The 23,764-nt window shown below is 36.2% G+C and overlaps 1 protein-coding gene across 1 annotated transcript in view; it reads left to right on the plus strand.

Annotated features, from left to right (window-relative positions):
* Window positions 1–23,764, plus strand: part of LOC134804271 (uncharacterized) — a 68,392-nt gene that overhangs the window by 17,722 nt on the left and 26,906 nt on the right. Inside the window, exon 2 of the mRNA XM_063777256.1 lies at window positions 12,492–12,759. Coding sequence (XP_063633326.1) covers window positions 12,637–12,759 — 123 coding nt within the window. The 5' untranslated portion in view covers window positions 12,492–12,636. The remainder of the gene's footprint in view (window positions 1–12,491; window positions 12,760–23,764) is intronic.

Below are 23,764 nucleotides of genomic sequence, written 5' to 3' on the forward strand. Positions count from 1 at the left end.
AATGTCGATCGAATATCGAAATCTGTGTTTTTTCATCTTTGTCACTTCCAAGACCAATAGCGATGAGGATAGACGACAATTGAATTTTTACGGTCTCCGTACCTGGGGTTACGGCAAGGGTACGGATATTGATCTAGAATATTTATATAAAAATGTTTGCTTTGCGAATCTCTCAATCCTAAATAAGATGCTGCCATTCTAATTAAAACATGTTCATATTAAATTAAAAGCAAAAGGAAAGGAAGAACGACGGGATGCCACTTACAAAGGTACTGGGTTGATGTTGATGCCTATCTTGCTGGGATATGACAGGATATAATTCATTGCATTGCCAACTCATTAATGCACCGGAAGATTGCAGCTTGGGAATCCTTGAGTGCAGATTTAGAAACTAACTGTATAAAAATAATTAGATGGTTTAATATTTAATAGATTTAATTTTTGATGATGTAAGGTAAGTCACATCAAAACTAGAGTCCGACCAAAACCGGTTTTTTGCCTAAACCGAATCTTCAGCCTAAACGTGATTTTTATGCCGAAACCGAAACTTTGGTCGGACCCTACATAAAATGTGTCCACTACCCTATCTTGTAATATTCACCGTATTTGCGCTATGGTCTAACTCCAAAATACTATAAGTGCCGAGCAATTGCGCTCTTTTCACTAGGTACAGTCACCTGCAATAATATGTTACACAACGAAGGCTCAAATATATCTGACACGATCTTATTTGTAGAGCCATAAGAGAGTGTCACATATTTTTGTGGCTTTCGAAGAGTAACATAATATTGCAGGTGACTGTACGTACGACATATTGAATATGACTTTTTTTTGTTTTGTTTTTTTCAATAGTGCGTAGCCCGACACGCACTTGACAAGAAATATGAAATTTTTAAAAACCTAATCTCTGGATTTCATGTAGCCCTAGGGTTGTATCTTGTTTTTTTACTCGTCATCAACACTGATAACATGGTTTTGTCGGGTAAGCCATGCATTTAGTCGTCCGTTCTGACACGAATCTGGCAACAAGAAACTAGAAGCGCAAACAACATACACGGCCTTTCGTCCCTGAGGCAACTTGCACATCAACTGTCCATTCCTCGTTACCTCGTTACGTCCTAAACAGGTACATCCATACATCCATCATTCAAAATCTATGAATAGTCTAATTACACAACACGCAGGCACACGAGGGACCTTGACTGGTGAAAGAAATCGACTCACATTCGAATCATTCGATCCGAGATCACGAACACACATTGTTACATTTAACAAATGCCTAGGTCGCGGCACGCACGATGGCTTAAGGTGAACTTTGAGATAAGGAACCGTTTGAAGGTGCTTGCTATTTAATAACAATTGATAAGCCTTACTGCGAAGACATAAGGTGTACCAATGCCACCAGTGGTTGATGGTCAGTTAAAGTGTTGCTGGTATCGTGGTCCCGTCGATAAGGATATAGGTGGTTTACCGTGTGCACACGATTGTGTTTTTTTTGAGCGGTAAGACCTTGGTCTCCATTTGACGCTGGACATACCGAACAATGCCACGTTCTATAGAATGTTGATGTCTTCCCGTGAAATGCGTACGCGCGAAGCGAAACCAACACCAGGCCTCCGGGTTTCAAGTCGGGTCGAATCTTGGCTCGTACAAATGAATTCCTCGGCTTGTACGCCTTCTTAACCTTCTTATGTTAATTTAAATGATTCAATATATTGGATATTCAATATGTGGAGTTTGCTTTCTAATAATGGGTACAAAGACGAGGCTGCGTTTCGACCAGAGGTATGGGCGAGGATGCGTTGCGACGGATGTCTTTGTTAAGAACCAATAGAAGAAGAAGAAGAAAGACATTTATCCCATAAAGCACACATAGACAGGACAATAAGATGAGAGAAATACGATAAAGAGAAAATAATTAGAACAGCAAAACAAAGTAATTATGTAATAGAATCCCTTCATTTGTTTTCCTCGCTCAGCGGGCAGAGATTCTATTAAATTGGTTCTTAAATAAGTTTTTGGCAAAAATTTTTTTTTGGTACAAGCTTTTATCGCTGACTGTACTTTTCTTACGACAGACAACTAATACTCATCGAGACAATTCTAAAAACCCCTAACACAATTAGGTTGCGTTGTTTCATCACGGAGTTCCTATGGCCACCTCCTGTCTCCATCATCAGATCAGTTCGACAGTACCATATTATTGTATTGTCATCAGAACTACATAATACAGCTGCCAATTTTCATGACGCTACGATCCTTGGAAGATGGTTAAATTAGTTACCTCAGATTCCATTACATGTTAGTTACATACAGGTCGAACTAATAAAAGCTTGATAAAAACATCCCCCGCAACGCATCCTCGCACATCTCTGGTCGAATAGTCCTGTCAACTAACATTCAACATACAAGTGAGGCGCAAATTTTACGAGGCGATGTTTACAATTACACAAACGGCGAAAAATTCCAGACTACTGCTGCTAAGAAGCCATAAGTGAAAACTCGCAGTGCTAGGTATAAAATTGTAGATAGAACTGGTACACCTAGTACAAGCCATTGTCTTTTCAGCACACTCACGACTCGATCACCATATGGGGCCGGCCATGTCGTGACTGGACGTGTGCAGGTTCGTAAACATAACGTGACTGCTGAGGTTACCATATCATAGTTTCAATTCAGTCATACTTTACGAGGTGAATATGACAATAATGTCAGACATTTCTAAATTCCGGCCACAAATGATGAATAATCCTCCTGCTACTGCCCAAGGTGTCTGGTTTTCTACTAGATGTGAGCTGTAGACTTCGCGATTCAAAATCGAATTTTGAAGAAACATCCAAAAAGAGAATCCAATAAATCTGAATATCTATAGGATCTGCTCACTTAATTTCACGTGAGTCGTTTGAGAAATGCGACCTATTGAAGAAAACAGCCGAACAGCCGGACTGACATACGAAAACATTTCTGCCCATGCTGAAACGGAGATTTCGCGCTCGTTCTCGAAAGTTGGATTGGGAGATTATGTATTGTACAACTGTACATAGATATACAAAGTGCCATAGTAAAAGCATGTCAGCAAGCCATTGTCCTGGCATGCCTCGGTGTGACTAAACTCACGACTTCATATGGGGACGTCAGATTGGACGTGTGCAGGTTTGTAAACGTAACGTGACAGCTGAGGTTACCGGATCAGCTTACTCGGGTGATGGTGACAAGTATACTTACTAGGATTTTCCAAAAGCATATTATAAGTACGTACCCGAAAGATTCTTGAACGATATCTTCGCCGGTCGATTCGAGTCTCTGATATGCCTCAAACCCTATTAAGTATAAACATATTTCATTTGTAACCAGCGAAGGAATGCGTACAAGGAATGCACCAGTCATGTTCGAAGTCACCAATTCAAAATGTCTTATCGAACTTCCTTGCGTCTAAGCTCTTAGGACTTCTTGTGATCCGGCTATTAGATCTAGTTAGGGTAATAGTGATGACGTATGTTCATAGGAAAGGTGTGTCGGTTAAGACATTTTGGAGCGTGGTCTAGGAGTACAGGTAGTCGGCCCTAAGACTTGCTCGTTTTTGAACACGCCGATAATTCCAAGCGGTCCATGCAATAGGTGTGTTGACGTTTTGCTTTGCTCTGATTATCTGATCTCAAAATAGCAAATGTACCATAGACTTTAAACACAAAACAAAGAGCGCTCATTCTTTCTTCCGTGACTTTAAATAACAAAATTTTTGCATTTATGCAAATTTGAACCAAATGCAGACTGTTTAGGATTCTATGCGACCGCCCGCCCCGCAGGATTCCTTATTCAGGACACTAAAAAGACACTTTAGCAGAAAGTTATTTTATAACAAAAAGCGAATGAATGGAGTTGATGTTGTATAAAAATATGTAATTTGCAAAGGCTCTTAGGTTCACATCTATCAAAATTCGCAAAAAATGTAGACACAAGCCTAAGGCCCATTGTTCATGGCAAAAAAATGTCATATAAGTATAACTATACCACTGCCCGCTTATTTCAATTTTAATGTCAAACAGGATGGACCACACACGATTTTATAGTTATAAAAACCACGGAGAAAAACTGACCTTAAAATGAACGCCCTCTACTAATCGAGACCTTAGAATGTGTGTGTACAGTCAGACCACACTAAAATTGCACTGACTTGAATCAAATCGGTGCAAATTTAGGGTGTGCTCCCGGTACGGTAGGAGTGACATACTTGACGTAGTTTTTGGCAGGATAAGTTAGCGTGGTTTGACTGTAAAATCACTGGACTGGAAACTCTGGGCACGTTGACAGACGTTCAGGGCTTTCCATTTCTACTTTGTTCATTTTCAATACAGTTCGTCTGAGCTAACTCTGAACCGATAAAGTGTGGAATTTAAAGTTTAAGGTACGGTGTGAACAGTCGCCATCAAATATATCGGCAGTGTTGCTAGAGTTCTCGAGTCATAAGTTACGTTTCTCTTATTGAAAAAAAAAATCAAAACGAAACCTCTATTATAAAGCTATTATTGTGGATGTTCAGATATTTTTGAGCACCTTGGCCGCTCCGATATATCTGATGACGACTGTACCATACTCATTCTTTATACCCTTTATGATGTCGGTGCAAGAGCTTAGACGGACTACAAAATGTTCTATAATTCCTTAGTATATTTATAGGACACACCCGTTAATTATAACCTGACTACAACTACAACAACTACGTTCGTTAAAATAACGATTAAGCTAAATATGTACAATAAATTTAACCTATCAACCTTATCATTCCAAGATTAAACTAAAAACCAAGCGGCACGTTCGCGGGAATTAACATGAAAACACTTAAACAGTAAAACCTTATCGTAGCGATAAGATGACGCGATAATGTCGTATTGAACACGGAAACGTCATATAAACGTGCGAAACTAGAGTGCTATAAGTCTTTTTTACTTTCGAAAGGCTCAGGCCTTGCGTAGCGATATACTAGCTTCTGTTCTGCACTCGAGAACATTGAATACAACATTTTGTGTACATTTTACAAGTAAGTAAACGGAGTTTTTTCAACTGGGGCAAGGACGAGCGTTTTAGTGGTGTTTTCACAATATTTTATTGATCACTATGCTTATTAGCGGCTCGATTCGGAAAATGAATTAGATTTCTACTAGACTTCAACAAGTTACGATACGGATAATTTAAAGATATTTGTAAGATAGATATGTCAAATTTGACGTTTCCGCGATTCTGGAGGTCCTCTTGAACGATTTCGACAAGTTATGACTTAGATATCCAAGTCACATCTAGTCGATATCTAATGTAGATCTAGTTGATCTCTAAATCGTCTCAATATCTTGTGATTATCTCGAAATCCGAATAGGCCTGTATGTTTCGGTTTTGGCAAGATTGTAATGCCCTATGTCCGATTCGGCTCAACATTTTGACCAAAAAGTTTGCTAGTATAACTGTACAGTATGTACACAACATACTTGTATATAATAGTAGATGTTGAAGATGTCTGTCTAAAATAAAGTATAGACGGCGATAAAAGCTTTTCCCTTCCATTTGAAAATGTATTTTATGACAAAAACTCTTTTCAAAACAACAAACGTTAAAAAATATCATTCACAGCCATACGTGTCGTTCTATATACCTAGTTCTAGGTAAAACTATGTAGTTTTACTTAGAGCCGTAAGTATGATCTTTTAAACTCTACTAAGATTACCAAGGTAAGTTTATTCATCCAAAAAGGTTCAATGACCAGAGGCAAAAAAAGTTGAAAAAAGAATCATGTCCGCAACATCTAATTTAGAGTCATTAAACTAATTACTCGCTGGAATGCTTTCAAGAAACTGCTCAAATTATGTTTATTTCTCTCGCTAAATTATTTGTCGATATCGAATGCTCCATAAAGAACGAGTCCATTAAACATTTGCCTGGAACCTTGTCGCATTACGTAACATTAGCGGGGCATTAAAACGTGCTTAATTAGTACATAACGACAGGGTACTTAAACGATCAGATATTTTTCATACGTACGGGATTGCAAATAGTGCTTTAATTTTGTATAAAACAACAGATTAACCACTAATTTCATAGCACAAGGTAATGTGACTTAAGCATTTTAGGTTCCCAAAATCTAAAGTTTTAGGGAGAAGAATTTAAATACTGTTAAAATCGAGCCAAGCACTTTCAGGTAAGTACAGGTACTGCGCGGCCACTGTTAGGGTCCCGTAGCAAAAAAATCCGCTTTGGTTTTGTTTTTAGGTTATGTTATGTTGTATTTTATGTAAGTCGAATCCATTCAAAATAAAATAGTTCATAAGCAAATATTATGGAACATAACAGCTACTACACGCAAGACCTTCAAACCTAGAAATAAACGGGAAAAATACTTATTTATAGTATGTTTTACAATTTCTGCCTTCAGATCTGTCAGATCGTAATCATTTCTTGTGCCTTAAAAAAACGAATTAGTCTATGATTACAAGGCATCTTTTTAATTTACTAGCGATCCGCACCGGCTTCGCACGGGTTAACAAATTATACACAAACCTTCCTCAAGAATCACTCTATCGATAGGTGCAAACCGCATGAAAATCCGTTCAGTCGTTTTTGAGTTTATCGCGAACATACAAACAGACAGACACGGCGGGGGACTTTGTTTTATAAGGTGGAGTGATATCTTCCTAACGTAAGCAAAGAGGTCTTACGTTTGACAGTATGTCATTGCATCATCTAGTCGATTTTCTTTTGTTTATAACAAGATAATTTGATCATTATTTCTTTTTATTCACGCGTTATATATAAGTATAGGTACGGGAACCGTCTACGAGAGATTCATATATGCACTTGTCGATTTTAAAATTTCTTAGCGTGTCCAAAGACATTACAGAATTGCGTGCGTTACGCTCCATCGAATGTACGGTTGGCCGGTCGCGGAAACACGTGGTAGGTACATCTGCATATCTTAGGCTTGAAACACCTAGATACTGTGTCAATCTACGCGTTTCTTTAAAGACAGCTCTTGTCCATTGTAATAAGATTCAATGTTAACTAAACGCAAAATTAAGAAACGATATTGCTACAATAACTTTGTCGTCTTTTTCTGGCTGATGCATAAATGGCTTTAAAAACAAAACGGCATATCTTATAACAGCGAACTAAAGATTGTCCTCTGTATGACTTAGGTAACAAGGTCCATAATACTTTGAAGAAGCTGATTGAGTTAATGTTTTTAAGTTGCAAGCGTGCGATGTGCGTCCATAGGTGACATATATTGGCGTAAATGGGGTCAAATCCGTCTCCATGTAAATGCATACTTGGTAATCGGTCGAGCGTTGTTTTCTGAACAAAATGATGTTATATAGCCGTTCTTGGGGCACTCCTGCAGTTTTAGAGACAGGCAACAGATTTTCATGTTTATTTTGAAGCTTAACGCCAGTGTTGGCCAAAAGTTAATGCGAATTGAAAATGTTGGCCATTAACCATTATAAATTGAACCTTAAACTGTAACGGACGATTACAGTTTACGATTCAATTTATAATGGTTAATGGCCAGCATTTTCAATTTGCATTAACTTTCAGCCAACACTGCTTAACGCCATCGATTTGTAGATACCTACTATATATACAATTAGGTACGTGTGACTTAAGATCCTTACCTTACTGCTATTTTTCACATTTACAGCATTTACTTAAATCAGTTTGTATTGTATCGTAACAGTAAATACATTTTATTATGAGTAGGTTCAGTCACGATTTCTCGAACTTACCATAACTTTGAAGTTAATCATAGCACACAGAGAATAACTACTCTACTTGGCCATACATTTCCTGTATTATTGTAGGGCGTCGTCAATAGTCCAGTAGGTCTCCTATGGGGCTATGGACTCTATTGTAGTTCTTAGTTGGTTGCCTTAAGGTGTGTCAGCCGTTCTCCTTATATTTACGCGTTCATATAGTTTTTAGCACAAAGTTATTAATGCTGGCGGTGAATTAGAGAACTGAAGACAAACATATGCAGTTGCATATGCCGAAAAGACAGTATCGCTGCGTTAAAACGCAATCAATCAATCAATCAATCAATCAATCAATATTTTATTTGTCATAATACGGTTTACATGGGATCTTAATTTAATTTAAAGTAGTACATGCGTATTCAACCTGCATGCAGGTGTACAAATATTGCAACGTTTTATACAATAATAGGTCAATACATTAGTAATATTAATGTGTTTACATATTATCGCATCCATTTAGTCCCTATTTATATTATTCTATATTATTTACATATTTACATTCAATTCTAGACATTACATTAGAGACAAACAGAAAAGAATTTTACAAATTTACTTCAATTAGGAATAGTCAAATAATAAATTAATAGTTGCAATAAAATAATTTAAAATACAATCATAAAAATAAGATAAAAATTACATTATAAATTACAAATTAAAATTTATTTTCCTCTAGGTCGTCAATATTTGCCCATACAATTATTACATATTATCTAAATATTCCTTTGTACTATAGAAGCATTTTTCCTGTAGCCACTCAACCAATTTGATTTTAAAACAGTGACTGTTCTGTAGTTTAATATCGTCAGGTAATCTATTGTACAGAACTAAACACATGTTAAAACTATTTTTTTTATAGATTGTAGTGTGACAAGGAGGCTGATGTAATAGATATCTGTATTGAGTCCTTGTGTGCCTTGTGCTAGTTTCAGTGCGTCGAATGAAACTATCAGGGTTTTCTTGGACATATAGACACGCATCTTTTATATACATACATGGGAGCGGGAGCAGATTAAATTTTTTGAATAAGGGTTTGCAGCTTTCAAGATACCATGCGTTATCTAAGGCTCGGATACAACTTTGTTGTTCTTTCGGCCTCCCTACAAAAAGTGCCTGGCGACCGTGTAGATGTATAATAAGCGCTTACGTTGGTGGTGAAAAGCGGAAACAAATTAATCACTTAATGAAGTTATATTTTTTCTTCTTCGAAAGATAGTAGTGTGGTTTGTAAACGCATGTATTATTCGCCCATATAAACATCGCGTGTCGGGTGTTTTCCTGAATGAAAAGTGGGACGCTAACGTATATAATACGTTTGAATATAGAACGACCAGTTTGGTTCAAGTTCGGGCGCGAAACGGACCATAGAGCATACGCATTTCTTTTTAATTATCGGTTGGACTTAGACTTGAGAACATTGTGGTCGTGTCGTGACAAAAGCTAAATATCATTATGATGGTGGCACTAATTTTAAGGGCTGCAATATTTGTGGTGTTTTTTCATTTTCTGCTATGCTAGAAGTGTTTTTGACATTGCATTTGGCGGCTTACGGGATTATAAAGAATAACTGGATTGGTATGTGGTGATATATATTTATTTATTATTTTATTTTATTATTCGAATTCGTTACACAGCATTACAGTATTACCATCAAGGCACTGCGAAACTGTTAACCAGAATGAAAATATCTACATACAAAGAAACAAAAATACACTTAATAAATGTATGTATATGTATAAAACAGATAAATGCATATAAAATTGTAATTTTGTGACATGCCCTATTTAATTATGCGAATTCATAATACCAATGCAATGAAAGGAGGCATGTGTGCAGTGGGACTGAAAAATTAATAATCTTGCTAACACAACGTGGACAAGCTAAATATACTCGTACTTTACGTATAACAGTTAACCCTAGCGTCAAAATGTCGCAACGTGTGGTTTTTCCCACCAGCGAACGCGAATACGCCTTTGTGCTGCCTCGAATAGCGTCTTTGTTAAAGCACACTTTCCTTTGTTACCCGAAGGCCGGCCGGGTAAAAAATCCAACACTATTCTCAATATTAATATTTGAATTACCTACGCATTTATTCATACGATATGAGCCTTCTACGCAGACACTATTTATTCAGTGTTGCCAGATGGTTAATAAAGTCACATATTTCTTGACTTTAAGCCCATGTCTGTGACATGCGGGACGATATGCGTGACTTATGATTTGGGCGAACTTGGCTTTCTTGTTTTACCTTCCATAAAATGTTATATTATATCAAAATGTTGCCTTTAAATCGTGCGATGGCATCGCTTTAGCTTCCCCACCCATCACGCACTTCGTCAATATTCATTTTTAGGGTTCCGTACCCAAAGGGTAAAACGGGACCCTATTACTAAGACTTCGCTGTCCGTCCGTCCGTCTGTCCGTCCGTCCGTGTGTCTGTCACCAGGCTGTATCTCACGAACCGTGATAGCTAGACAGTTGAAATTTTCACAGATGATGTATTTCTGTTGCCGCTATAACAACAAATACTAAAAACAGAATAAAATAAAGATTTAAGTGGGGCTCCCATACAACAAACGTGTTTTTTGACCGAAGTTAAGCAACGTCGGGCGGGGTCAGTACTTGGATGGGTGACCGTTTTTTTTTTTTGCTGTTTTTTGGATTATGGTACGGAACCCTTCGTGCGCGAGCCCGACTCGCACTTGCCCGGTTTTTTTTATTACTAATTCACTATAATGGAACCCACTTACAAACTGTATAGGGTAAGCTATCGCTGGGAAAACTCACACAACACCTCCTAACCTCCTAATATATCGGAGACTTATGATACTCGTAGTTATAATACACGTATGATTTTCAATGGACCATCACACACGTAGTTCTTCTTCTATTAGAAAATCAAAATGCTCAATTAATTTAATCTCAGCCGCGCGCGCATAAAACAAAAGGTGATCGAACTTAAGCAATTTTGTTTTTCTTGTAAATTATTTTTCTTTTACTGTATTCGACCAGTGCGATCCGCGGCGATGGGGTCATCGCCTGTTAACCATTACAAATCTCAGAAAAAAACACTGCCAATTGTATAACAGTTATCGCATGGCCACGTATAATTTTTATCAGATTACACCACAATAGAGCTTAGCCCTCAAGCAATACAGTTTGTAATGGCGTACTTGTTGGTATCAGTAAGAATTTTCTCTCTCAAGGTAAACTTGGCTCTGACTCATTGCAAGCCTGCACGAGTTTTTTAATTTGTTATTACGTCAGTTATTTGTCTATTTATGGTACTTCTTGAAGTTGAATACCTCTTTTAATTGTAGCCTTAATTTGTTTATATAAAACGATAACGTCAAGAATGAGTTACACAAACATCTATATATGGCAAATGATCTGTGACCCTTGATATCGTCACGTCAGTGCCAAAATTATGAATATACATTTTAAGCCCCATTTAGACGGGACGGGACATTTATTTGCATGCGATTTTCATTACATTGCGGTATTCGGTCGATCTACTGAATTCATTGTAATCTTAGCAATGTATTGAATATTGCATGCAAGTTCTTGAACCGTCTAAATGGGGCTTTAGACTTGAAAACTTCACTTCAGTAGGGCTACCGCCAATACCGAAAATCGTCAATTGCGGGCATTTTTCTCTGTCACTCTAATTACGCTTTCATTGGAGTAAAAGAGTAAGATCCCCGCAATTTGCGAATTTCGGTTTTCGCGGTAGCCCCTCAGAGTTACATGCGGTGTTACGTTTCTCCAAATATGTAAGTAATACCAAAAACATAATTAGTTGAGCGATTTAGTAACAATTCAGCCATTGATTTTATGAATAGATTATAATTTTCCTAGGCTCGGTTTCACAACGATTTTTGCAACAACATTGATCCACTTTTTGTTTCGAAACCATCAAGGACTAGGTATACAATTATGATAGTGATACAGATTCTATGATAATGAGATCCATTAAGATATTGGCAATTAAATTTCCGTCGAAAAAAATTGCGAGATGCTGTTTGTTAACAATTGATCACAAAAGCGCGATATAGAAGAAACCATGTATTTGAGTCCATCTAACCTACCTACTCGTAACTCTGCACCGACTTGAAGTAACAATGTGTGGGGGTGCCCCTATGAACGTCGCATTTTCGTAGAAATTTTTCGTTTTTGGTGGTATTTTCACATTCTGTCACTGTCTGATTTTGAGTAAGTATGGCAAGCCAAATCTGTCGTTAGAATAAAGAGAACTATACATCCCGTTATACAAACTATCCCGTTTTAGAGATGAATCATGGATGAATGCTCAAATTACAATAACATCACCTCGAAAAACTATTGAAACCAGCATTGAAACATTTTTGTGTAGCAATGATAGTAATAAACTTTACGCTTGTGAAAGTTGTGAAAGAAAAGATATTAATATTTGTATTCCGGTCATACCTCGACCAAGGACCTGCTACAAATTTAGCGGTCTCCCTTTAGGTCTATAAGTCAAAGGGAAAGCCAAATGCCTGCATGGGCGATATGAACAGCCCTTGGTTAAAAAGTTCGAAAACACTTTAATAAACAAAGGGCTTTCCGTCTACGAAAGTCGAAAATGTATTACATAAACTGCGATTACCTTACCTCTCCATAATCCTCTAAACGATATCATAGATTCACTGATAAATGACCTTTAACTTTCCATTGTTCCAGGCTGACCTATTGATTTTCAACGCTGCGCTGACCACATCACGAGACCGCCAAAACACTGAGCGTCCACAATTAGGCATTCTGTGCACCCAGGATCTGTGGGATGTGCCGGCCACATCGCAGCAGGGTGCAGGAGGTCACCTAATTAATGATGAAGTTCTCCACGGGCTCGAGCTCGAGTAGCCTGGCCAGTGACTCGCTGTCCAGAAAGTCGACGCTATGCATATATACGGAAATAGATGTGCCGGCGCCGCTGCCGCCGTGCGAGAGGGTGAGTTATCATTATCATTATTTCCTTACTCCATTATGTGAGCAACAGAAGTTGCAAAACGGGCGAGTCGTTCAAAATTATCTGTACCTACAAATGTTTACCCGCTCAGCAATAAGGCTGCCTTTCCACGGAAATGAGAGGAGTCGAACGAGCTTAAATAAGTGAATGTGATAATGATAAACATTCACTCATTTATTCATTCGTTATTGCAATAAGTACTCCTCTTTTGCCGATATATATACCTACACTTGCATATTTACGATATTTATTTAACGTTTACCGATAAAAAATAACTGAAGATTTTTGCACCGGAAATCCTTTATACGATCTTTACTCGGTTCTTTACTTTTAAGTACTAATTAAGGCTACTAAAAGAAGATACTTTTTGAGGCCAAGCGAGCGTTTGTAACAAACAATTTACGCTCAAATTTTTATTGCTACTTGTCCTACTTCCCAATGCAGTAGTAATATTGTATAGGTATATTAAGATGCTGATAATAAAAGTAGAAAGGTATAGTCCGACAAGATATTGTAGAAAATTAATGAGGCCGCCACTTCCTACGTAACTGTCACATTTTTGACGAAAATGGCACTTGCAACAATTTAGTAGGAGTGACTTTTTTTAGTTCCATTTTATTTCAGTTCTACTATTTTATATATGTCGCACTATTACTCCGCGAGCAAGACTAATAAGGTGTATTGGGATAACTTCGAATGCGGGTTATTTTTGAAAATTCCATATATGTATCTACTAAACTACGAGTAGAAACATTTTCTACTTGATCAACAGTAAGCATGATGCCTTGGTAAGCGTTGCAGTAACTTAAGTGTTGCCAAAGTATGAAATGCTTCGTGTTTATAATTCGTTTTTTTAGCATTAGAAACAAGGTAAACATCTTGACATGTCTTTTAATTGAAAAACACGTTTCAAAAATAAGTCACGGCAAATGTGTAACAATTATAAATCTAATACGATCATTTATACATATTATTCTGCTTTCATAAGCAATAGTTACTGATTTTTAAAAAGAGTTTTTCAATTAAAAGACATGTCAAGATCGCTTACCTTCTTTCTAATGCTAAAAAAACGAACTATAGTAGATATTAGGGATTTTCAAAACTATACCACTTTCTACGTTACACCAATATATATGTACCTGTTTATTACTGAGTTGTATCCTACCCTACACCATTTCATACTATCAAGACCAAGCACATCGTCGGCAGAGTACCTATGTCATCCCCGTCAACCACTATGCACTATAGCAGCGGTCGGCAACAAGCGGCCCGCGAACCTCTCACTTGCGGCCCGCGAGCCCCCTTGGCTATGTTGTATGTAATATTGTCAAACAACAATGTCTGATAAAGTCACACATATTAACAAAAGTGCGGTCCGCGTAGGGTTACCAGATACAAATTTAGAATTTATAAAAAAGTCTATCACGTCTATGTTCCGTCCCCATTCCTGACAAAAGGCCAAAATTCCTGACATGTCAGGAAAATTCCTGTCATCTGGTAACCCTAGGCCCGCGTCTACTTCCTTAACTACTATGTGGCCCTTGGCTGCTAAAAGGTTGCCGACCGCTGCACTATAGGTTCCCTCTTTTGCCGAGACCTATTTTTATATGAATAGTCCAGGACACTAATGACTTTTTCCTGGACTCGTTATATCTTGTTATAATGATACTGGTAAAGCACAGACCCTAAACAAGTGAGCGAAGCTGAGGGCGTTTCCACAAGCACATTTCGTGCACGCAACATAACAGGCGTGAAAGTGCATGCGCCAAGTTCGTGCCGGCGCCGTTGCAGCCTTGACGCATGACGACAGGCTTGCGAAGCATCATAAAATGTAGATCGTTTGCAATACGTTTAGTGCTTTATCTGGTTTTATCTTGTAATTAACTTCCAAACCTTTGTTATCTGATGGATTGAAGTAGTGTTTTTGCAAAGCCTGAAGAACAACATCATGAGACGCCTGCGCTTTCATACGCATAGGTGCTAGAATCAAATAACAGATTAGTTAGCTTGGCTACAATTCTAAATAAGACCATAAAATATATCGCTTGAAAAACCTGTCTTTTTTTATCTATGTCACAATTCGAATCGGACCACACTAAAACGATGTCATTGAGACAGACGCTTCAAACGCCAAAATTCGAGTTCAAAGTTCGATATTAAAATTTTAAATGACAGTTTACTCATCGACTTTTAAATATTCAAGATACAAGTATCGGGCCGGCCACTTTCACCGACCCGGACTTGCATTGTTTCGGTGCGGTCTTCAATAGCCTGGCCGTTTATGGCGTATGCAGTTGTGTGTGACCGTATTGACTGTCCGAGGCTCTCTAGCTGACCAAGACAAAAAAAGATATTTGATTAAACTATACTAATGTTGGTAATTACTAATTATATAGTCAGAAGAAACGGACGGAAAATTCTATTTTTAAACAGCTTTTTATAGTAGGAGATCCCCCATACATCGGACCTTCACCAATCTGTCTGACGGATAAAACTATGAAAATATGAAAGAAAATATGTTCCTGAACATAAATAATAGGGTTGCCTAAAGAAATCCGGTCAAGGCTATTTTTAATAAATTTTTGAAAAAAAAATTTTTTTCTTCAAATTTCACCGATTTGTCTGACAAACGAAATAAGTTCCAATGGAAAGTATAGAACTTGTACAACATAAATCAACTAGGTTGCCTATTGCCATGTTTAAACAGGTGCGTTTTTATCGATAAATGCACTCATCTGTCTGACGCTTGAATTATACATCAAAATGTTGGTAATTTTATTGCGAATACAGTGGCATGTTGCCTGCGAAAATCCGGTCACAAATAAGGGTTGCCAGGCTTTTAAGTAAAATAAGAAGGGAAGACTTTTACCGATAACTCATAAACGGCTTAACCTATCAAGTTTGTTTTAATTTTGTTTGAATGAGTTTTTTAAGCACAATTTTTATGATTTTTTTCATATTTTTTGGATCAATGGTTCAAAAGTTAGAAGGAATACCCGTATTTTGTTCTTTCTAAATTATTATTTCCAAAACGGTTAACTTTATCAAAAAATATTGTTTGCAGACCCTATTTATTTTTAAATACCTATCCAACGACACCCCACACTGTAGGGTTAAAACGGTAAAAAAAAATCACGTACATTTTGATTCTTTCAAAGCGATTATTTCCGAAAACATTCACTTAATCAAAAAATGTTTTTCTAAGACCCCTATTTATTTTAAAATACCTATCTAACTACTACCTAACATTTTTTGATAAAGTGAATATTTTTGGAAATAATAGCTTTAAGAGACACAAAACGTGTGTGAATATTTTACATCGTTTCAACCCTATAATGTGGGGTGTCGTTGGATAGGTCTTTGAAAATAAATGGGGGTTTTCTATAAACATTTTTTGATAAAGTGAAAAGTTTCGGAATTAAACGCTTCGAAAGAAACTAAATGTGTGGCGTTTTTTTTTTTTTTTTCGTTTCAACCCTAAGGTGTGGGATGTCGTTGGATAGGTCTTTTAAAATGAATAAGAGTGTTCAAGAAACATTTTTTGATAAAGTGAACATTTTCGAAAAATATCGCTTGTTACGAAACAAAATGTATGTGAGTTTTTTTTTTCACTTCAACCCTACGATGTGGGATATCGTTAGATAGGTCTTATAAAATAAATAGGGGTCTTAGAATAACATTTTTTGATTAAGTGAATGTTTTCGGAAATAATCGCTTTGAAACAATCAAAATGTACTTGATTTTTTTTTTACCGTTTTAACCCTACACTGTGGGGTGTCGTTGGATAGGTCTTTAAAAATAAATAGGGGTCTGCAAACAATATTTTTTGATAAAGTTAACCGTTTTGGAAATAAAAATTTAGAAAGAACAAAATACGGGTATTCCTTCTAACTTTTGAACCATTGATCCAAAAAATATGAAAAAACATCATAAAAATAGTGCTTAAAAAACTAATTCAAACAAAATTAAAACAAACTTGATAGGTTAAGCCGTTTATGAGTTATCGGTAAAAGTCTTCCCTTCTTATTTTAATTAAAAGCCTGGCAACCCTTATTTGTAACCGGATTTTCGCAGGCAACCCTATGCCACTGTATTCGCAATAAAATTACCAACATTTTGATGTATAATTCAAGCGTCAGACAGATGAGTGCAATTATCGATAAAAACGCACCTGTTTAAACATGGCAATAGGCAACCTAGTTGATTTATGTTGTACAAGTTCTATACTTTCCATTGGAACTTATTTCGTTTGTCAGACAAATCGGTGAAATTTGAAGAAAAAAATTTTTTTTTTCAAAAATTTATTAAAAATAGCCTTGACCGGATTTCTTTAGGCAACCCTATTTTTTTATGTTCAGGAACATATTTTCTTTCATATTTTCATAGTTTCATCCGTCAGACAGATTGGTGAAGGTCGACCATAGAAACGGGATCGTGGGATCTGAGACCATTACGGATAATACATTTTTGTTCCGTAATTTGTTTCATAAAATCCTTTTTTATTTTACTAGGTCCCTAGTAGGTCGTGACAATCTGACAATGTCCATTTTTTCGTACATGAATAATATGCATGCACATTTAACGTACTGACTTAGATACTGCATTAAGCCGTTGAGGTATGGGTTCGCCTTAATACTTATTTTTAGCAGTAAAACGCAGTTATAATGTTGCTTGCTTATAATGGTTACGTAAAATATTGTTTAAGTGTTCATTTATTACATAAGTTATGTAGTACGTAAATAAATATTACACGAAAATGGTAAAATATTTTATACATATTTTGAAAGTTAATGTTATATTAATTTCTAATAATGCTATGAAATCCCTCGACCTGGTCATTCAGTTGTGTGCTGTGTCTAACACGATCCACTGGGTGACTTTAGTAGAAAAATATATATATTACCTTCACGCGAGATTGATTTTTGATTCTTCATTCCTAACTTAAATTTCGCATCCGTCAGAAGCCACATACACAAACATTTCAACTCCCAAGTCGTTATTTCGAACGGCGTCGTGTAAAGGGTTAAACCGATGATAGAATAACCTCTTTACTCCGGAAAACCGTATTTTAGTTCCTAAATGTGAATCTTCAAGGTCAGATAGTTGCGTCAGTTTTTGTAAACAAATTAAGTCACGGCCAAAGTTTTGAATTTATTGATGATCGGGCCAAATGGCCTGTGCCTTGGGCAACACTCGTAGTAAAGCACCGTGCTTTGTCTGTGGGCGTAATCTGCCAGTGACTGTTCTATAATAACAGCACCTGTGTTGTGTACAATAAAGTGATTACTACTACTACTACTACTACTACTACCTCTTTACTGCCTTTCCCACCTTCATACAATTTGTGTTTCCTGTGCACAATATAAAAGTTAACTATTTGGGTATATTTTACTTAAGGGGCCCACTGATTAACAGTCCGCCGGACGGTATCGGCCTGTCAGTTGTTCGGAACTGTCAAAATTTTGTTCTAACTGACAGGCCGATACCGTCCGGCGGACTGTTAATCAGTGGGCCCCTTAAGGCTGTGATCATACATATTTAAAGACGTACATACAACCTACCTAGAAGGTTTGAATTGAATACTTTGAATTATATTAAATTATAAGAAAGTCAGGCTTTATGATGTTTACGGGAAAAAACCTTACCTACTAAAATAGTATTTAACCCTTATATTTAAAATTTTCGCAGATTTGTGTAAATTTGTATTTGTCCAAGCCGTTATTAACTGAAATGTAAACTAACATCAAAACGTTAACAGCAAAGATATGATTGTTTCAGAACATTATTGTTTGTAAACAGACACTGATTAATTCCGTATTGGTTTATATGTCAACATATGTATAATAGTCAGGTATAGTATGGAACAATTAAGAAGACCGAGTATACTAGGCCAAACGTGGGTGTAAGCAATTATGTTACAAAAACACGATTAAAGATCGTCTATTATGAAATAGGTAAGTCTTATGATGTGCATTAAATACCTACATAAACAAAACATTTGAAGGTTGTCGTTTTTTAAACTAATTGGAATACTTATTGCCAACTGGTATTTACTTCCAGTGTGCTTCCAGTCAATGAAATAGTGAACTTAAATTACAAAGTTACAGATGCTCCTTATTCTAAATTTGAAGCAAGTCATTATTTACAAGCAATTCAAACAAACCTTAGACTTCAATAATACCCGAATTCGCATCGATACGCATTTCCTACTATGGTATAACTTTATTAATCAGGTAACTTTTTAACATTGAGCATAAGCCTATAAGCCATGCAACTAAGAGATTCGTATAGGAGGTGTAAGCACGTAACTGCATGCTCGCCTTGGTTGGTTACAGGCGCATAGTCATTTAAAAATTGCATATATGTACATACTCGAAAATTTAGGATTAGATACCGTCGTGGCCTAGACTTCCAGGGCGTTAGCAGAGGGCTTGATCACTTTTTCTCTAGTATGTATATGACATATGTTTCAGTTCATAAGCCTATGCTTCCATTGGAGTACGTAGGTACATATACGGTTTCCTCCCACTCGAAGAAAAAGTCAAGTTTCAATCAAGCCATGCTTTGATTGTTCGTCACGTCTGACAATTTCAATACCAATCGACTGACTTATACACATAACAAATTGTCGTCACGTTTACTTTCATCACAAGTGCTTTCCTACCTATTTATAATATCTATTATAGATTATCTAATGTAACTAAATCACTTTCGCCGATCGGCTCTCGGCCTATTGTTGAAGGCTAATGAACTTACCAAAATCGTAACTAGTCGAACACCATCGTGTGTCGCTCCTTCAATTTTACACCTAATTATTATGCGGTAAGGTTGAATTTCGGATGCGTTTGTTTTAATTTGTTGTTACCCTTTGGTTTTGAAGGTGCGATATGAAAGTGCTTTAATGATTTCATCTCGTAATGTATACTGTCATTGTAGACCAATAGTGGGACCGGATTTTTGCACTAAAAGTTTTGATAATTCTAAAGATGAAAAAGTGATACTTATCTGACATGGGACATATTTTTAAGCATATTTGTAAAATATGACGAAAAGTTAGAACGAGCGTTAGATATAAATTAGGTATTTATATATTTTTAGTAATGATTTTTTAATATTGAATTAAAGTGCAATGTTTAAGTTCCATCGTTTATAATATGTATGACGCTTTATAATGTAAAATTATTAGAAAATTTTTTAACGTGCTTCTTAGTCAAACTACAAATTAGCTTATTATTTTGTCGATATTGAATTAAAGTTTAATAAATCCACAACAACATATCTAAATTCTTAAGTTAATAGGCAAGCTAAAAATTTAGAAGAATAAGATATATGCTTTAGAATTAATATGCGTTTTTTGTCCTATAATATCTAATATTGAATTAGAGTCTGTAAAAATCAGTCTATTACTATAAAATAATATACGCAGCCATATTATGGAAAATAAGAAATTTCGGTGTGTAGCTTGCATTGTAATAGTAAAATATATTTAAAAAGGCGCGAAATTCATACATACGCCGCGCTGGTCCGTCAGTGTCGCCGGCGCGCCGCCCGAGACCCTATCATAGCCTACCTATACCTCGCCCCTCGCCTCGCCCCACCTGCCGCTCACAGCACTGTCTGTCTTTTCTTATCATTCATTTGTTTGTTTACTGTGGACATATATAAATTAGATGCGGACATTACGTGAAATTAAAGGGGTCCCTTTGTTTCCCATAAAGTTTTAAGTCATAATGTATTGTTTGTCATATAAGAACCTTCGGGCTCTCGAATTAAGGTTTATTTTTGAATGGCCTTAGTAGCAGTGTGATAGCGTTGACTCGGCTCGGAGAGTTGGCGAATTGGCGATTCATTCGCCGAGTTAGCGGATCGGATACCAAGTTATCAGTTAGTTTAGTGGCCGAGTTGATTAGGAAGAACATTTGAATTTCGAAATTGTAATAAAAATGTACATGATATTCACAACTCTTTTTTACCATAGTTTGTCAAAGGACTGTCTCATTTCAAACATAGAGAGAATCATCATACTATCTTTGACTTACACTAGTACTAGCACCCAAAAGAAAAGGATGAATATAGTTTTTTGTTTTTATTTACTGACAAATTGGTTTGACCGACTATACCTATTTCTGGTTCCTATTGTCATGTCCTGTCCTATTCAACGTCAATATCATATTATGTATATTATAAACCAACTGCTCAATATTACACGTATACATATTGAATATACAATAAGGTAAGTGACCTCACCTTATTGTATATTCCGTGTCGGCCGTATATGCCTATATACGGCCCACCTTAAATTAAAATGTTTTTTTTTTTAATAAACAGGATATTAAGTATGAAAAACTCACTCAAATAGGTATCTTATTTATTGAAGTTTCTTCATTATACCAAAATAGTTATAAAAATATTACGATTCTCTTGGAAAATATACCTTTTATAAAAGTCCTATTGTGGGCCTTATTGAACACTAGCAGGGTATTACTTAATCCCGCAAAAAATAATAATTTTGACAGTAGACAATAACAGATTTTATTGTTTTTAACTTAAGAGTTATACATATACAAATAACAATATTTGGTACTTCACAACAAGAGGATATTTATAATAAGTTAAAAATAATTCTTTTGGGCCTTATTAACTAAAGATATAAAAATTGTCTAGTTTACGCGAAAATAGTAGGTAACTAAAGTCACTAAACATAAAGCTTTATTATTATTATGTTTTAACATCTGGGGGCACGGCAGTGCCCCCGCCAAGACGAGCAAAGCGCAAGGGCACTATCTACCTTTTCTCGAAGCGCTTCGTCGTTTTTTGGAACCCTCATAACTTGGGGTTGGATTATACTAGATAAACAAAGTTCTCGGACTTATTAAGCATATCAATTGCATAGCTCTTATACTTTAGATTTTATTCATATCTAAAAACTTCGATTTCGTCACTGACTCACTTACTTGATGATTATCAATACCTTTAGGGTACTTCCTGAAGTCCTCTAAGAAGCTGAAATTTGATATGTAAGATAGTTTTAGTACACAAACAACAAATAAATTCAAAAACTTGAATTTTTTAATCCCTAAGGGGATGATGAGGGGGTTTAATCTTGTATGGGGAATCAATAATCGCTGAACCGATTTAGTTGAAATTTGGTATGTAGATAGGTATTGTTATGGGGAAGGATATAGAATAGATTTCAACCTTAAAGTTTACCCTTACGGGCTGAAGGCAGATTTCAACCCCAAAGTTTACCCTTACGGGGTGAAGGGTTTATATGGGGAATCAGTAAGAAGTACATTGTGTAACAGATGCCCCCAGATACTTATTTCAGGATTTTTAATAGTAAATCACCCCCAACCCTTTAAATTAGGGGATGGAAGATTGTCATAAGCAACTTACAAAAAGAAGTGAAATCCCACCAAAAACATTTTGATGTAAAATGTTGCCCAGACGAAACCATAAGGCTCGCACTGTCAAAAAGTTATCAGATCTCTTGCCAAGGTTCTAACTCTACAAGCCCTAACTTCACTAGCTCTACACCTTAGTCAAAGTATGTAGCTCGGCCGTTTCGTTTCTACAAGAACTATTGTATGTATAATAAAAAAACCGCCCAAGTGCAAGTCGGACTCGCGTTCCAAGGGTTCCGTACATTACACAATTTTTAACAATATGTTTTTTTAGTGAAAAGTGAGTAAAATGTCTTTTAAAAACCCGTAGGGATCGGATCAAAAACTAAGTACTTAAGTCCGACTCACGCCACAGATTATACAATAGTTCTTACGAACAGATACTTATCTCTCAAACAAAACGCAAGTACCTACAGTTTTGATACCTACACAAAAATACAATGGAGTGACCTTCAACGCGCCGCTCCCCGCACCGCGCGCACCGGCACAACGCTAGGGTTGCTGACGCTTAGAAATGATAAATAAATACCCACTTAAACAGAGGAGTGAAATAAAAGGAAAGCTTAATCTTAAATTATACCTAATATTCCGATTATGATTTAGTGTTTGCGAAATAGTCATTTTAAAAGGTCATATGTCCCTGCAGTAACCGCAGTGTTTACGCCGTTTTATAAACCGCGCAATAATCCCAGCAAGAATTCGTTTTAAAACTTCGTGTAATTTAAAACCAGATAGAGATTAATGTTACATAGTAAAGAAAAATAATAGAAACCCCATGAATAAAGGTAATGAGTAGGCACTTTCCGGTGTAAACTTACTGTCATTAAAATAAACATTTACCAAAATAAATTAAAAATTTACTACCTATTTCAAATAGATAGATATCTAAATCTATACATTTGTCACACATATTAGGTCCTTACCTATGAAATTGGCGTTTTTGTTCATAGATATAAGTCTGATCCTAGTTTTGTTTTTTACAAAAGTACATACACAATTACAATAAAACTACAGTGCACTCAATAAACAACGATTTTACATACAATTAATTGTTATTTTTTATTGTTAAGTGTTCAGAATTAAGCCTTGAAAATAGGTCTTTTCATGTGCTGTCGGTTCGAGTATTAAAATTACTTATATTTTTCTAATGGTACCAATTTTCAAGAAATGGAGATATTGAAAACATACCTTAAAGGTGTCAAAAATTACTGGAAAAATTTTGTTTGGTTTGAATTAGCCATCAAAAAAATATCCGCAAAATTAATTGTATGGAAATTCGTGTTTCGTTGAAATTCTCCGAACAAAACGCCAATTTCATAGGTAATGACCTAATATTAAACATTACATGTTTAATTAAAGAAAGTCAATAGTAGGTAGGTACCTACTACCCGCGCGATTCGAACTTTAAGATATCGCGCCGTTAGACTTCACTAGATATGAAATAGTAAAGATATGTGACGTTCCACGGGAAAAGGTACCTTATGGCGGCTGGCGCTTACGCTTATTATTATCGCCACTCCAATATTCAGTCGGGGCAATGGTACCTTTTGCCGTGGAACGTCACATATCTTTACTATTTCTTA

This window comes from Cydia splendana, chromosome Z (assembly GCF_910591565.1).
Source record: "Cydia splendana chromosome Z, ilCydSple1.2, whole genome shotgun sequence".
NCBI classification, from domain to species: Eukaryota; Metazoa; Arthropoda; class Insecta; order Lepidoptera; family Tortricidae; genus Cydia; species Cydia splendana.